This window comes from Mustela nivalis, assembly GCF_964662115.1.
Source record: "Mustela nivalis genome assembly, chromosome: 7".
NCBI classification, from domain to species: domain Eukaryota; kingdom Metazoa; phylum Chordata; class Mammalia; order Carnivora; family Mustelidae; genus Mustela; species Mustela nivalis.
In genome coordinates, this window is record NC_139026.1 from 128,391,596 (window position 1) to 128,408,124 (window position 16,529).

Below are 16,529 nucleotides of genomic sequence, written 5' to 3' on the forward strand. Positions count from 1 at the left end.
AACTGAAGAGTAAATCATCAAATTAATATGGGTCTGGGGCAGCTGGATGGCTCAGTCAGTTAAGCCAGTGACTTCTGGGTTCACCTCATGGCATGACCTCATGAGATCAGCCCCAGCTCTGCCCTCTGTGTGGATCTGCTTGAAGATTCTCTCCCTCTGCTCCCCCCACTTGCATGTGTTCTAAATAAATAAATCTTTATATATATATATATATATATATATATTATGCACACATGTGTATATATTTTTTATATATATACATATAAAAAATATATATGATCTTACTCACCAGAATGCAGCACAGGAAAGAGGGGAAAAAAACAGGACAGTGACTAAGAGACACTGAGGATCAGAGGAGTAAATGCAACATTTTTCTAATAGGACTTCCAGAGGTAGAAAACAGAGACTTAAGGAAAGACATTAGTTGAGGAGATAATACTGATGATTTTTTTAACTGAAAAAATAGCATGACTTTTCAAGTCATTAGAGCTTAGAAACAATGACATCTCAGTGGCAAGGAGCAACCTAGTACCCAGAGCTTGGTTTCATATAACATTTTCCAGTAAAAGGAACCAGGGCGAGGAGCTTGAGTGGCTCAGTTGGTTAAGTGTCTGCCTTCCACTCAGGTCATGATCCCAGGGTCCCAGATGGAGCCCTGCATCAGGCTTCCTGTTCAGTGGGGAGTCTGCTTCTTCCTCTGCTCCTCCCTCCTACTCTGTTCTCTCTTGCTTTATCTCTCTCAAATACATAAATGAAATCTTTAAAAAGGCTAAAAAAAAAGGACCTATCATTTCTTAGAGAAATGGCTGATGGCTGATCCTAGGACTGGACAAGAAAACATGCAAGATGAGCCTGAAGCAACTTGCAGTGCTACGAGATAAGGTGGTGTGCAAAAAGAGAAACCTACATCGGTGGGTATATCAAAGGAACCGAGGAGCCAAGTGAAAGAGCTCCTCTTGGTCAAAGTTGGAACAAGTTGGACAATAAGATAAAGTTGCATTGTATTGTGACTCAAATTATAAGATATTCTTGAGTCCATACTAATATTTACTGAATATTCAGATTATCCGAATAAATATTTGCTGAATAAATAAGTAAACGAGAGAGAAGAAACATTTTCCATGAATAAGAATTCCAGCTAATTTATGTAGATTCCCTGCCGTGAAGGAGGGGGACTGTAGATCACTGTAGATGTGGCCTACACCCAGTGATTCCCTTCTGAAGAATGCAGTATGGAAAGGGATAGAAAAGAGACCTTACAGTGGAGAATCATGGCAGGCACTACACCAGCCAGGTGAACAATGTCAACAGGAGCACTACCAAGTCCTATTAATAGTTTATACCCTTGTCACTACCTGATGAAAATAACACTCTGTAGTCTTTCTTCCCCCAAACCATTAATTCTATCTAATCATGAGGGGAAAACAAATAAAACAACAACAACAACAACAAACCCAAATTTCAGGAGAAAGGCATGCTACGAAAGACTTGGCCAGTATTCTCCAACTAGGAAAAGTCACCAAAAACAAGGTAAATCTGAGAAGTGGTCAGAACAGAGGCACCTGAGAAGACATGGCATTACCACCTAAATAGCATTGTCTTCAAAGGCAGGGAATATGCCTATTATGTCTTCATATGATTAGTATATTTTGTAGGAGAAATGAAGGTGCTGAAAGATGTGTGTCCATGTGAAATTTACTGTCTGCAATGGAGGGTATATTGAATATCATCACTTGAGAAGATGATAAAACTCATGTTTGCTGGCAAATACAATCTACAGAACGATTAGTTCTGTATAATGAAACTTTTAATCCAAATAGAAATTTAAAGGGGCGAGAGCTTCTTGATTGTCAGTTCTGTTTCAAAGCAGAATAAAGCCAGTTTTAAACTGGAGTCACTTTCAGGCTGGTGACAGTCTGTTCCAATCCATAGCAGATTAGTCTTAACATATGCATCATCCTTTTATTGCATTAAATATCTCAGCTATAGGGCACCTGGGTGGCTCAGTGGGTTAAGCTGCTGCCTTTGGCTCAGGTCATGATCTCAGGGTCCTGGGATCAAGTCCCACATCAGGCTCTCTGCTCAGCAGGGAGCCTGCTTCCCTTTCTCTCTCTCTCTCTGCCTCTCTGTCTGCTTGTGATCTCTCTCTGTCAAATAAATAAAATAAATAAAAATCTTTAAATATCTCAGCTACATTCTTCTACAGACCTTTTCTTCATTGTAGGATTTTTGATTTATCATGCTTTGGTTTTAGGTCTTTAGGAATCTGCCACCTTTTTTTTCTTTTTCTTTTTCTTTCTTTCTTTTTTTTTTTTTTTTTTTTTTTTTGCAGGGGAGGGATGGGTAGAGGCAAAGAGAGTGGCAGAGAGAGAATATTCAGTAGTCTCCATGCTCAGCACAGAGCCTGACGTGGAGCTCGATCATACAACACTGAAATCATGACCTGAGCAGAAATCAAGAGTCAGATATTTAACTGACTGAGCCACCCAGGTGCCCTAACTTTTTTGTTTCCTAAAAAAAATATTAACTCTAGTTCTTTTTTTTTTTTTCATATGCTCAATTCTGCCAGCCCTATTATCTCAACCCTCTATTATGAGCACCACTGTTCTTTCCACTCTTATAGCATTAACTGTGGAATCTGTGAGATTATTGTTCATCCCACATATTTGTCAGCCAGGTAGGAGGTACTACTTTTATCATTTTGATTGAATAAACCTGAAAGTCGCTGAATATGTGTAAGACAGTCCCACTAACATAATCTGCCTTTTCTACTCACCGTGTTTTTGGTAACAACTGTCTGTCTATATTCTTGTCTTAAAGAAGATCTACTTCTCTTAGAATTGTAGGCTCTTTTCTTTTTTCTTGGGATGATGTCTAAACTATAGATATTTTAGTCTTTGCTTGCTTTACTGCAGTGCAAAGAGCTGACTTGATTTCTTTTCATGTCATTGCTACTCTATATTGTTAAGGAAATGAGCCTCATTTAGACATGTAGTCCATTCTAGTCCTTTTTAAAAACTAAAGAGTGAATTATTTAAAGTCAAAACACATTTCCTCTGTGGAGTAATTATATAGGGCTCCACAGCCTATGGCATGGAGAAATAAAATAATCCCTGATGCATAGAGTTGCATACTAAATAATACCCACATACTGCTCTGAGTTAACTATAAATTCTCACTAGTGTTAATTAAAAATTATATGGCAAAGCTTCTTCTATAAACCACTCAGTGAACATGACCTTTAATTCTTCTTGCTGATGCCCATACTTAAACTACTTGCCATTTTCTTAGATGCCTTCTTTTCCTTCTTCATTTTTATACTATATTTTACTGGTAAATTATTTCTGGAAATTATAGAAGTTAAAACTTGCATTTTTATCAAGAGATTTACTCTTTTTCTTCATGGAAATACTACCTAACTTTGAGTAAATTACCCTTATCTCAGGCGCATCAGCTATGTACCTGTTATAATCTGTAACAAAGGAATTGTGAGCTTTATTTAATTTGTTGAACTAGATTAAAAATAGTTTGGGACCATTAATGCACATCTCTGTGAAGGTATAAAGTATCATCATTGGACTTCCTGTGATTTAAAATGATACTCAAATATGTAAATTGCTAAGATTGCTTTGGGTAATATGGACTTTTGACAATGTTGGTTATTCCAATCTATGGAAATGGAATATCTTTCCAATTTTTTTTATATCATCTTCAATATCTTCCATTAATGTTTTTTAGTTTTCAGAGTACAGGTCTTTCAATTCCTTGGTTAAGTTTCCTCCCATTTTGTCATTGTGGGTGCAGCTGCAAATGGGATTGTTTTCTTAATTTCTTTTCCTACTACTTTATTATTAGTGTATAGGAATGCAGAAATTTCTGTATATTAGTTTTTTTAATTAATTTATTAATCTTTTGACTTTACTGAATTCATTTATTAGTTCTAACAGTTTTTTGGTGGAGTCTTTAGTGTTTTCTATATATAGTGTCATGTCATCTCCAAATAGTAAAAGTTTTACTTCCTTATCAATCTGGATGCTTTTTATTTCCCTTTCTTATCTGATTGTTGTGATTGGGGCTTTCAGTACTACCCTGAATAAAAGTGAGAGTAGACAGTCCTTGTCCTGATCTTAGATGAAAATATCTTCTTTTTCTCCCTTGAAGATGATATTATTTGTGGATTTTTCATATAAGGCCTTTATTATGTTGAGGTATATGTTCCCTCTGAACCTACTTTGTTGGTAATTTTTGTCATAAATGGATGTTGTACTTTGTCGATGTTTATTCTGCATTTCTTGAGGTGATCATATGGTTTTTGTCCTTTTTCTTATTAATCTGATGTCATGTTGATTGATTTATGAATAGTGAACCATCCTTGTATCCCAGGAATAAATGCCACTTGATTGTGGTGAATCAATTTTTTCACATGTTGCTGGATTCAGTTTGCTAATATTTTGTTGAAGATTTTTTCATCTTTGCTCATCAGAGATATGGGCCTACATATCTCTTTGTCTGGTTTCAATATCAATAAATCTTGTCTTATAGAATGAATTTGGAAACTTTCCTTCCTCTTTTATTTTTTTAGAATAGTTGGAGAAGAATTGGTATTCATTCTTTAAATGTTTAGTAAAATTTACCTGTGAAAATTGTTTATTTTTTATTTATTTTTTATTTTTTACAAACATATAATGTATTATCAGCCCCAGGGGTACAGGTGTATGAATCACCAGGTTTACACACTTCACAGCACTCACCATAGCACAAGCATATACCCTTCCCAATGTCCATAACCCCACCACCCTCTCCCTACCCCCTCATCCCCCCTGCCCACCCTCAGTTTGTTTTGTGACATTAAGAGTCTCTTACATTTTGTCTCCCTCCCAATCCCATCTTGTTTCATTTATTCTTTTCCTAACCCCCCAACACCCCCCCCCATGTTGCATCTCTAAGATTTTATTTATTTGACAGAGAGATCACAAGTATGCTGAGCAGAGAGCCCGATGCTTTGGGGCTCAATCCCAGGACCCTGAGATCATGACCTGATCTGAAGGCAGAGACTTAACCAAATGAGCCACCCAGGTGACCCTACCTGTGAAAATTGTTAAAGTGGTCATACCACTCAAAGCAATTTATGGATTTAAAGCAATCCTTATCAAAATACCAATGACAGTTTCCATAGAACTAGAACAGATATTCCTAAAATTCATATGGAACCCCAAAATACCCTGAGTTGCTGAAGCAGTCTTGAAAAAGACGAACAAATCTGGAGGTATCACAATCCCAGATTTCAAGATGTACTACAAATCTGTAATAATCATACCAGTATGGTAATGGCACAAAAATAGACATAATGATCAATAAAACATAATAGCAAATCTAGAAATAAGCCCACACTTATATTGTCATCTGCTAGAGAGGAGGCAAGAATATACAATGGGGAAAAATAGTCCTTTCAAGAAATAATTTTGAGAAAAGTGGACAACTATATGGAAAAGAAAGAAACTGGACCACTTCTTACACCACACAGAAAAATAAACTCAAAATGGATTAAAGACCTAAATATGAGACCTGAAACTATAAAACTGCTAGCAGAAAATATGGGCAGTAATTTTTTTGGAAATTTCTTTGGAAAAATGGAAACATTTTTCCATTCAACATGTCTCCTCATTCAAGAGAAACAAAGCAAAATTAAACTCTTGGTACTAGACCAAAATAAAAAGCTCTTGCACAGCAAAGGAGACCATTAGCAAGACAAAAAAAAGCAATCTACTCAATGCAAGAAGATATTTTCAAATGATATATCTGATAAGGGATAAATATCTGAGATATATGAAGAACTGATATGACTCAGTACCCAAAAAACCCAAATAATCACATTAAAGAAATGGACAGAGGACACAGACATTTTTCTAAAGAAGACATATGTATGGCATATGGACACATGAAGAGGTGTTCAGCATTACTAACCATCAGGGAAATGCAGATCAAAACAATGAGATATCACTTTTTACCTGTCAGAATGACAAAAAAAAAAAAAAAACCCACAAAACACACACACACACACACACACACAACAGAAATAGCAAGTGTTGGCAAGAATGTGGAGAAAAAGAACCCTCATGCACCATTGGTGGGAATGAAGATTGGTGTAGCCATGGCAGAAAACAATGTAGAGGTTCCTTAAAAAATTAAAAGTAGAAATACCTTATGATACAGTAATTCCATTACTAGATATTTATCTAAAGCAAATGAAAACACTAATTCAAAAAGATATATTCACTCTTCTGTTTATTGCAGCCTTATTTACATAGTCAAGATATTGAAGCAATTCAAATATCCATTTGTAGATGAATGATTATGGTGTGTGTGTAGATTTATATATATTATGTGTAAATACACACACACACCATACCCTATATATAAAGATATGGTGTGTGTGTGTGTGTGAGTGTACACACACACACACACATATGTACAGACCCACAGTGGAATATTATTTAACCATTTGCAGCAACATGGATGGACTAGAGGGTATAACGCTAAGTGAAATAAGTCAGTCAGAGCAAGACAAATATCATGATTTCACTCATAGGTGGAATTTAAGAAACCAAACAAGCAAAAAAAAAAAAAAAAGAAAACAAACAAACTCATAAATAGAGCACAAAGTAATGACTACAGAGAGGAAGGGGTTGGGGGATGGGTGAAAAGAGGTAAGTGGGATTAAGAATACACTTAATGAGGGATGCCTGGGTGGCTCAGTTGGTTAAGCAGCTGCCTTCGGCTCAGGTCATGATCCCAGCGTCCTGGGATCGAGTCCCATATCGGGGCTCCTTGCTCCGCAGGGAGCCTGCTTCTCCCTCTGCCTCTGCCTTCCACTCTGTCTGCCTGTGCTCGCTCTCGCTTGCTCTCTCTGACAAATAAATAAAAATCTTTAAAAAAAAAAAAGAATACACTTAATGACTACTGAGTAATGTGTAGAATTGTGAATCTTTGTATTGTACACGTGAAACTAATATAACTGCATGTTCATTATATTTCAATTAAAAAGTATGAATTGCTTTGAAAATTCTATGCTAATTCCTAAACTCCCTTTAGATAAAACCATTATGCCTTCAGTTACTATAGCCAGAATTTAGTAAGCACAAACTATGGATTAGAAGCTATGCTGGGCTTAAGAAAATGCAACCCAAACTCCTGCTTCTAAGGGGCTTGGAAACTGGAGGGGCAGACAGAGCTGTAATGCAGCTCCTCTATGAGGTGGTAAACATTTAACATAGGAATAGAAGGGTTCTTCCGGTGCCATGAAACATAGCATACCCACCTGGGGCGTGGCTGGCAAAGAAAAGGCAAAACAAGGGGAGAGGGGAACAGTTTCCTGGAGTCTTGAGGTTGAGCAGACCACCAGGAGCCCAAGAAGGAATGGCCAAAGTTGGTGAAGGAGGTAGCAGATGTGCACACACGGAGAAATGAACATGTGACCTCTTCATGAGCCCTTAAGGAGTAGGGCGTACTGTGGTTTAGCTGCAGGTGCTTACCAGGAGAGCTGCAGAAAATGAGACTAGCAAACTAAGCTGGCACCCAAATCAAAACATTTTAGTGCATGGATTAAGATGTTGGATTTAGGCAATGGATGATTTTGAAAGCACAGTCTATTTAATTTGCTGGAAAACTGGCTGTGAGACTGAGAGCGGAGAGGTGTCTAGAAGCCTGCCTTGGACAGCTATTAAAACCAATAACTTACTTAAGTGTTATCTGTAAAACCACTAAAAGGGATATTAGAATTTTAAAGAAATATTATAAAAATGACTTTGTTTTTATTATTTTTCCCCAGTGGGAGAGACTTCTGAGAGTTGCCCGGAAGCCACTGATTTTTTGTGCCACAACAAGAAGTGTGTTGCGTCCCACCTTGTCTGTGACTATAAGCCAGACTGCCCTGATGGGTCTGATGAAGCTCACTGTGGTAAGTGATCTGTCTGCTCTCATGCAGCCCGTTCAGCACAGATTTTACTACATTAAGAAAGTAACATATTGGCATTGATGATGGAGAGGAAATACTCTTTTCCGTGCACTAGAGGAGATTTAAAATACTAAAAACATTTTTCCCAGCTTCTTTATCCACACATCCAAATCTCAGCCTGCTCCACTGTTTTATCCCCATACTAAACACCACAGCAAATCTTGTCCTAAAAATTTCTCAACATGTCATAGCGCAGAACTGCAGGGGGAGGAGGGTGTCAGAATTTTAATCGCCAAAACTGACCTGTTGGTCTACATTTCTTCATTGGTTTTTATTTCCTTTTCCAGAAGATTGATTTTATAGATAAGTCTAAAAATGAGCACTTCAAATAAATACTAGTAAATGATTAATTTTATCAGTTACATTGCTCTGGGAAAACGGAACTAGATTGGCCACATTGGTTATTTTATTCAAACTTTAAGTCAAGTGATTTTTAGAAGTCATGCATAAAACCAAGTATGTAGTTTTAAAATATGAGCATGTATTTAAATCCAAAGAATTTTTCTTTTTTTGTATTTCTTTTTGATGGGCATTCATAGGGAACCTCACTACCATATAAGCTACCTGTTGCAATTAGGGTTTGCTGCATAGCAAACTACCCTAAACTTTAGTAGCCTAAAAAAGTTTCATTTTGTGCTCAATTTTGTGGATCAGTAATTCAGAAAGGAATCAGCAAGGCAGGTTGTTTCTCATCCACATGGCTCCCAGCAGGTATCGCTGGAACTGGAGGGTCACTTTCAAGATGGCTTCCTCCCCTCCGGGTTTGGCACATTCTTACTCTTTGATCTCTCTGTTTGGCTTGACATAGCATCTCGTTCTCCAGGGCTATCTAATGTGGCTTGGGCTTTCCATAACAGGACTATCACAGGACCATCAGATATCTTGAATGGGATTGGCTTTCACCAGAGTAAATACTTTCAAGAGCAAACATTCCAAGAGCCACAGGAAAAACAGGAAGAATTCATATGATTTAGCCTCGGAAATTCTAGAAGGTCACTCTTGGATCTTTCTAGTGGTCATGCAAATTAAAATGTCTAGCTTCAAACAGAGAAAGTGGGGGTAGATTCTACCTTTGGGACAATTTCATGCATGTACAGGAAAGGAGTATCATAGAAGTCATGTTCAAATTTTTCTTTTTATTCCTCAAGATCTTATAGTAATGATGCTTCTGAAGTGTTCATTTTATCTTCTTTTGTGTTTATTAGTTTCATTAAATTGTGGTGAAATGTGCATAACATAAAATTTACCGTTTTAACCATTTCTATAACTGTATAGTTCAGTGGCATTAAGTGCTTTGGCATTATTGTCCAGATATCACCACCCTTCATCTCCAGAACATTTTTCATCTGGAAAAACTGAAACCCTATACCCATTAAACAATTAATGCTCCAATTTCCCTCCCCCAGCCCCTGAAAGCCACCATTTGATTCTCTGTTTCTATGCATTTGACAATCTGGCTATCTAACACCAGTATTTGGAACCATATAGTATTTTTCTTGCTGTGATGGACTTAATTCACTTATCATAAATTTCTCAACATTAATGCTATATTTTAATTTGAAATCAAAGTGTCAAAGGGAGTGAAAAATCACTGGCACTTCCTAAAACTGTACTACCAATGCCACAGTATTATAATCTTAATTTTATAAACTATTATATATTACCTTTATAATATATACATTCTCAAATGAAATTCATAATATATTGAAAGATACTTCCTACTGTTCTTTTTTTTATAAGCTTCTATTTAGGTTTAACTTAGTTTTTTTTTTTTTAAAGTACTCCCAAAAATACATTTTTTGATTCTGACTATAGAGAACTGATTCCAGTGAAGCTCAAAAAAAAGCTCCAAAACGTTTGTAAAATCACTGTTTTCCCCACCAGACATAACAAGTAGAGAGTATTTAAAAAATCATCAACATATAGTACCATTATAGTATATATGTATCCTATATACATATAGTATCATTAGTTTTTGGTGTAGTAGTCAACGATTCATTGGTTGCATATGAAAATAAGTAATATCCAATCAAAAGTCAAAGAAAAAATCACCAGCAAAAGAAAATGAATTTTCTAAAAGAAAAATAATTTGAACAAGGTGACATTGACATACATAATCCAGGGAGGGGAAGGAGAGCTGTCGTGTGCACAAAGAAAAATAGTTATAGGCAGTAAATGTTCCTCCTCTCACTTCCAGATGCACCTGTATTGAAAATATTTATATACAAATTACATTCTTCCATTTGTTCCTATTATTAGTATGGGCTGGGAAAAGCTTTCTTTCTTTTCTTTTTTTTTTTTTTTTTAAGATTTTATTTATTTATTTGACAGAGAGAAATCACAAGTAGTCGGAGAGGCAGGCAGAGAGAGAGAGGGAAGCAGGCTCCCTGCTGAGCAGAGAGCCCGATGCGGGACTCGATCCCAGGACCCTGAGATCATGACCTGAGCCGAAGGCAGCGGCTTATCCCACTGAGCCACCCAGGCGCCCCTGGGAAAAGCTTTCTAAGTGTTGAATATATATAAATGAGTAAGACATTGTCTTAGATTTCAGAAACTCACTTTCTCCTAGGTGGGGATACAGGGGATATATCAAAATACGGTGTTCTTTGCTTTTTGAAAAAGTTGGTTATAAAAGAATTCTGATTACTTTTGAGATGTAACACGCACTATTCATAATAAGGTTATCACAGCACATTTGGACAGTACAGATGAAGGCAAGCGTGTGTGTGCGCGCGCACGTGTGTGCACGTGCCCGTGAAATGTAAATATCGGCTTGTACAACCCAAATAGTTGCGATTTTGGTTTTTCAAATGTGAATGCTGCTTTTTGTCGTCCCCCACCCCCAACCCTTGGCTTCACTCATTTTTCCTCTCAGACTGCTTTATATGATTTTTATTTTTCTCACAGCTACTTGACCTATTGATGTAAAAATACACAGAGGCAGTTTTGATTTTCAGAACCTGAGTCAGTTGCATGCTCATATTTGTTAGTGTTGCCTTCAGCTTTGGTAGACAACCGCATGCAGAATTTGATTTTATTAAAATTAAAACAATATGTTGACAAATGAAATGGTCATTTTCTTTAAGACCTTTGACAGACTTTGTTGACATCCAAAAGGAGCACTCCACGGCACACGTGGGTATACACGGGTGACTTATTGATTCTGCAAAGTGACTTGATCAGTATTTTTTTTTAAAGATTTTATTTATTTATTTGAGAGAGAATGAGTGAGAGAGAGCATGAGAGAGACGGTCAGAGGGAGAAGCAGACTCCCAAAGGAGATGGGAGCCCGATGCGGGACTCGATCCTGGAAATCTGGGATCATGACCTGAGCCAAAGGTAGTCGCTCAACCAACTGAGCTACCCAGGCGCCCCTATCAGTATTTTATGTTGAAAGTCTTTTGGATACATTGGAGACATCAGGGTTAGATTCCTGCAATCAGATAGTCTGTTGTGGATGATGAAATAAATTACAAAATTTTCAAAATGGCCTTTGGAGAAAAATAAGGAAAAAATGGACGTTTGGTTTATTAAACTGAAATCTTCATTTTGATGTTGGCCCTCTCATGTTCAGCAACTATTTAAATTCTCAGAGACTTGTTTCCTCATCTTTATCTTAGCTAGAATCCCATCCGTTCTATAGAGTACTTTGAGAATTAAATGATATAAAGAATGTATTTGTTCAGTCTTCTAGGATTGATAATGTCAGCCTCTTCCATTCATTATTTTTATACTCTCTTGAAATTTGTCAGTCAAAGTGGATGTATTATATATACCTTATATACTTACCAGAAAATAAACTCAGCAATTCCTCAAAAGTAAATTTTTACTGTAGGTTATAAGCAAAGGTAAATTTTTATTTTGTATCTCTAACTCCTGTTAGAAAAATTCCTGGTTTGGAATAAATGAAATCAATTTTTTTAAAAGGAACCATAAAGTCCCAAAATGCGCTCTTTTTTTACTTGGAAGAAAATTATTACTTAATGCCTGTATTAATTGCTTTGTACTTTAAGCTAGGGATGTGCAGGGTGTATGCAGATGGGTGCATACTCTGCTGCCTTTTACAGCAGCTACAAACATGATTATCCAGTCAGAGCCTTCTTTCCCACTGAACCCAAAGTCTTCCAAATCCTTCTCAATGCAGCACTCTATGAAGCCATTTCATGCTGAGGAGAAAGTATTAAATATCCCTGTATTATGTATGGTGGTATAGCTCAATAGGGCAAATATGTGAATGTGATGAATTAAAAATAATTATGGAGCCAGCTCTTAAAAATATATAAGTTGATCAATTTTACACTGACCATACCACTGTATGGCTGGAATACCATACTACTGGGAAAATGCCATTTGTTGAGACGGTGGTGGTAATACTTTAAGTCTGTTCGAGGAATCATGACAAAGATCACAATTTAGAAAATACTTTATCAAGAGCAATAACCATTTTGAAAATACTGACCACATAATCATTATCAAGAAATATTACGAAGTTCCTTATATCATTTATGATTTAATAGCTATATATGGAACCACTATGGGCAGTAGGAATACTGCCCACATAGTAATGTTTATAGTAATTCAATGGTAAACACTTATAGTGACAATCCACAATAAAGAAGTAATGAGGGGCACCTGGATGGCTCAGTGGGTTAAAGCCTCTGCCTCCGGCCCAGGTCATGATCCCAGGGTCCTGGGATTGAGTCCCGCATCTGCTCAGCAGGGAGCCTGCCTCCCCCTCTCTCTGCCTGCCTCTCTGCCTATTTGTGATCTTTGTCTGTCAAATAAATAAATAAAATCTTTTAAAAAAAAGTAATGAATTTCTAAATGAGTAATAATAACTATAATCACTGTTACGTGCCATAAAACACACGTGCACAATACTCTGACGTGTTTTGAAAAGGGAAAGATAGGACGGAAGTTGAACATTCAAAGACAACTGTGATCTACTAGATGGAATGAAGAAGATACATTACTAAATATTACAGTAGAAACTTCAACATCAGCCAGCCTAGCATCATGGTAATTCCTGTTGGTTGCCTGGCCTTCCTTTGTGTTTCTTAAAAACAGAACTCCCAATTTTATTTGTGGTGGCATTGCGACCAACGACAAATACCATCTTCTCCAGACTTCCTTGTAGCCACTGGAGGCCAATGACGTATACATGGGAATTTGGGGAAGGTATCTCTTTAGAAGGAAAAACACCAGACTAGAGGAAAAGTCGCTTCTCTTTTCCTCTTCCACTTTTTTCAATGCCTTGAACACATGTGATACTAGGGAGTACCACAGTCCTTTTGCAACCATGAATGAGCAGGAGGATGAGAAGGTGACAGGAATAACAGATGGAAAATATGTGCTTCACAACCACACAGCTGAACCACAATACCAACCCTAAACAGACAACTTCCTGGCCTCTTTTTAACTGAGATGAATTAATTCCTGTCTGTTTCAGCTTCTACTACTTGGGTTTTCAGTTGCTTGGAACCAACCGATGTTTAATTAATACAGTGAGGAAGCTATATTATCTCCTGTAGCAAGAGGTCAAAAGCAAGAATCCTAGAGTTGGTTGATTTTAGCAATTTCTGTTATCAAAACATTAGAACTACATGGACTCCTTCCTTCTTTATCCAGGGCTATTTTCATGTAAATGACTTTGTAATAAAGTTAGTTACCCTACCCATATAATCTCTTTGGTCCCAAGGATCATATCTTTACAGTGATAGCCTGAGAAAGAATAAACGGATTTTCTTTCTTTTGATTTGTTTTTAAGAAAAAGGCAATCTTTTCCTAGGTGCCTTTTCCACAGTAAGGCTCAATGTCTAGATTGTATCCCAAGACTATGGCTAAACTAATCAAGGTGAGGAAAGAGAAAACATTGCCCATCATGATTGCTTAGATAACCTTTAAGTCATGTCTGGCTATCTGAATGAAAGAGGGTGGATTGTCAAATAAAATAGCACTTCTGTCCTCTACAAGAGAGAGAAGGAATGACAGATAAATGAACCCCCCCAAAACTAAGGAAAACACTCAAAAAATAGAGGAAAGTAATCTTAAACATAAAATTTGAAAAAAAAAATCGGTTTTTATTTAAGAGATAATGTTCTGAAAAATTTAGTTGGCACAGAGGTCATTTTAAGATTCAGTTTCAAAACGTTTTGCATCAAAGTAAAGGTTATTGTATGCAAGGTAAGGGGTTTAGTATGAAAAACCTGATATTTTGAGCCATGGAAATAACACAAGAGCGTTCTTAAAGAAGATTAATGTGGTTTGGGTTTGTAAAGTTGATCAATGAAGGCTACACTGAAAAAAAAAATAGGCTCTTAAATAAATCAGGGGCTTGGACCAATGGAACTGGGACAGAGGTTATAAACTTCAGGGGAAGGAGAGAATTAAGTTTTCAAATAGAGAACCGACAAAGTGTTGGTGATAGACTGAATATGGAAATGAGGAATGTAGAACCAAAGATAACTTCAAAGGTAGAATCTTTTTTTTTTTTAAGATTTTATTTATTTTATTTGATAGAGATCACAAGTAGGCAGAGAGGCAGGCAGAGAGAAAGGAGGAAGCAGGCCCCCTGCTGAGCAGAGAGCCTGATGCAGGGGCTTGATTTCAGACCCCAGGATCATGACCTGAGCCGGAGGCAGAGGCTTTAACCCACTGAGCCACCCAGGAGCCCCAAAGGTAGAATCTTTAAGAAAAGAGAAGATTCATGCTCTGAACTTAATCAGTAATCTCTGAGAAGAACTCATTTGGAGAGGTGAATGATGAGTTCATGTTAGGCTTTTTGATTTTGAGACAACAGTTGTATGTTCCAAGTGGAATATTCAACAAACGTTTGAAGGTATACACCTGCATTCCATCCTGGCTGTAGATTTGTAGGTCATCTGCATTAAAGTGTGAAGGGCTGTGGGAAAGGTTGAGTGAAAGGTATACAGAGCAAGAAATTTAAGGATATAAAATTAAATCAAGAGGGGCACCCTGGTTATGTTTACAAGTTACAAGAAAGGAATTGGTAGAAAATGTGAGATTGAAGGACCTGGAAAAGTTCTCTAACTGAAATAAATGGAGCCATAGAATGCTAATAGCTATAGAATGCTTGATAAGGTGTTGAAATCTTAAGCTGAGATTAGCCCTACAAAAGGGAAAGGAAAAAGTGACATAATTTTGAGGTAGAGAGAATGAAATAGAATTTATCGTGATTGTACTGGTATCTTTAGAGTCATACATAAAGTCATATGTTAGATAAGGTGGAACAGAAGGTTCAAGGGTGGTTACAGAGAATCAAAAAAGATAGAGAACAATGATTTTATAGGTTCTGTGTGTTAGGGAGTCAGTTACATAGAAATACAATAGTGCAGAACCTGAATATGATATCATTCTAAAGAACACACAATGGCCATTTTGTATTTATACTGGAAGATTCTGCATGTTTGCCCTTATGTTAGCTAAACACCTGGAGAACTAGATTTCTTTCTTTCAGCTGTACTGATAGCACATTATAAACCTATTTATATCATGAAACTGGAATGATAAACCTAAGGAGGGGATATAGAGAGCCCATAAATAAGCATCTAAAATTAAATGCATTATATACCATGTCGAATGAAAGAAATGTACATAATTAAAAATGATTCTAGATTTTAAGGATAAGATGCAGTCATGCCTGAGTAGTGAAATACTGATATTTAAAGAGAATATTGTCAGGAATCCAGAACATTTTCTGTACAATTTTTTTAAACTTTGTTTTTGATATGTTTGTCATCCATTTTAACAGCAAGTTTTTCTCCTGATGCAGTTTCTTTATGCTAGTATTAGTTTTACATTAAGAAGAAGTTATGAACGGGAAACCATCTGGAGAAGAAATATTAAAAGCAACATAAATGTCATCTCTCTAAAAAGGAAGGAAAAGTCAATAACAATCTCAATTCATTCACAGTGGTTAAATCACACAATCATTCTGTCTGTACAACACACTTTTACAGTGAATGCTCAAAGATAATAACTGCTGTGTGAAAAAAATTAAAAACGAAAGCAGATATCAGTTGTATTATGATGGTACTTTTCACAGATGACTAAGTAGTAGACATTCAGCTATTATCTGGTAATTTGTCTCATTATGAATAACTTAATTTTTAATGAGTTATCAATCAACCCTTAGAAGAGAACTTTTTTCAATATTGAGTGACTAGCCCTGAAATGTTATATGTGGTTGGTTAGTAGGGTATCCTGAGAGAGTGTGTGTCCTCTACAGTTTACTACTTCTCCAAAGGCACCTTTTTTTAGCTAATGACTTTGCCCCTCTAATCGTCTGTGCTCTTCAAACACCAGAGTGAACACAGGGACTGAACTGAACTTCGAGACAATTGAAGCTATTGATTTAGTCGATCTGACTTACCTGTATTATCATAATATTATGTTCATTGCTTATGTGTAGACACAGTTTTATCTATCATCTATAATATTATTAGTTAATCCATACAATGCCTTCATGGATAAATGACAGTGTTCATGCACTGCC

At 36.6% G+C, this 16,529-nt stretch overlaps 1 protein-coding gene across 1 annotated transcript in view; it reads left to right on the forward strand.

The window, feature by feature from the left end:
- MALRD1 (MAM and LDL receptor class A domain containing 1) overlaps positions 1-16,529 on the forward strand; it is a gene marked incomplete at its 5' end in the record, with an annotated part of 779,396 nt that overhangs the window by 531,433 nt on the left and 231,434 nt on the right. Inside the window, one exon of the mRNA XM_082742491.1 lies at positions 7,829-7,957. Coding sequence (XP_082598617.1) covers positions 7,829-7,957 — 129 coding nt within the window. The remainder of the gene's footprint in view (positions 1-7,828; positions 7,958-16,529) is intronic.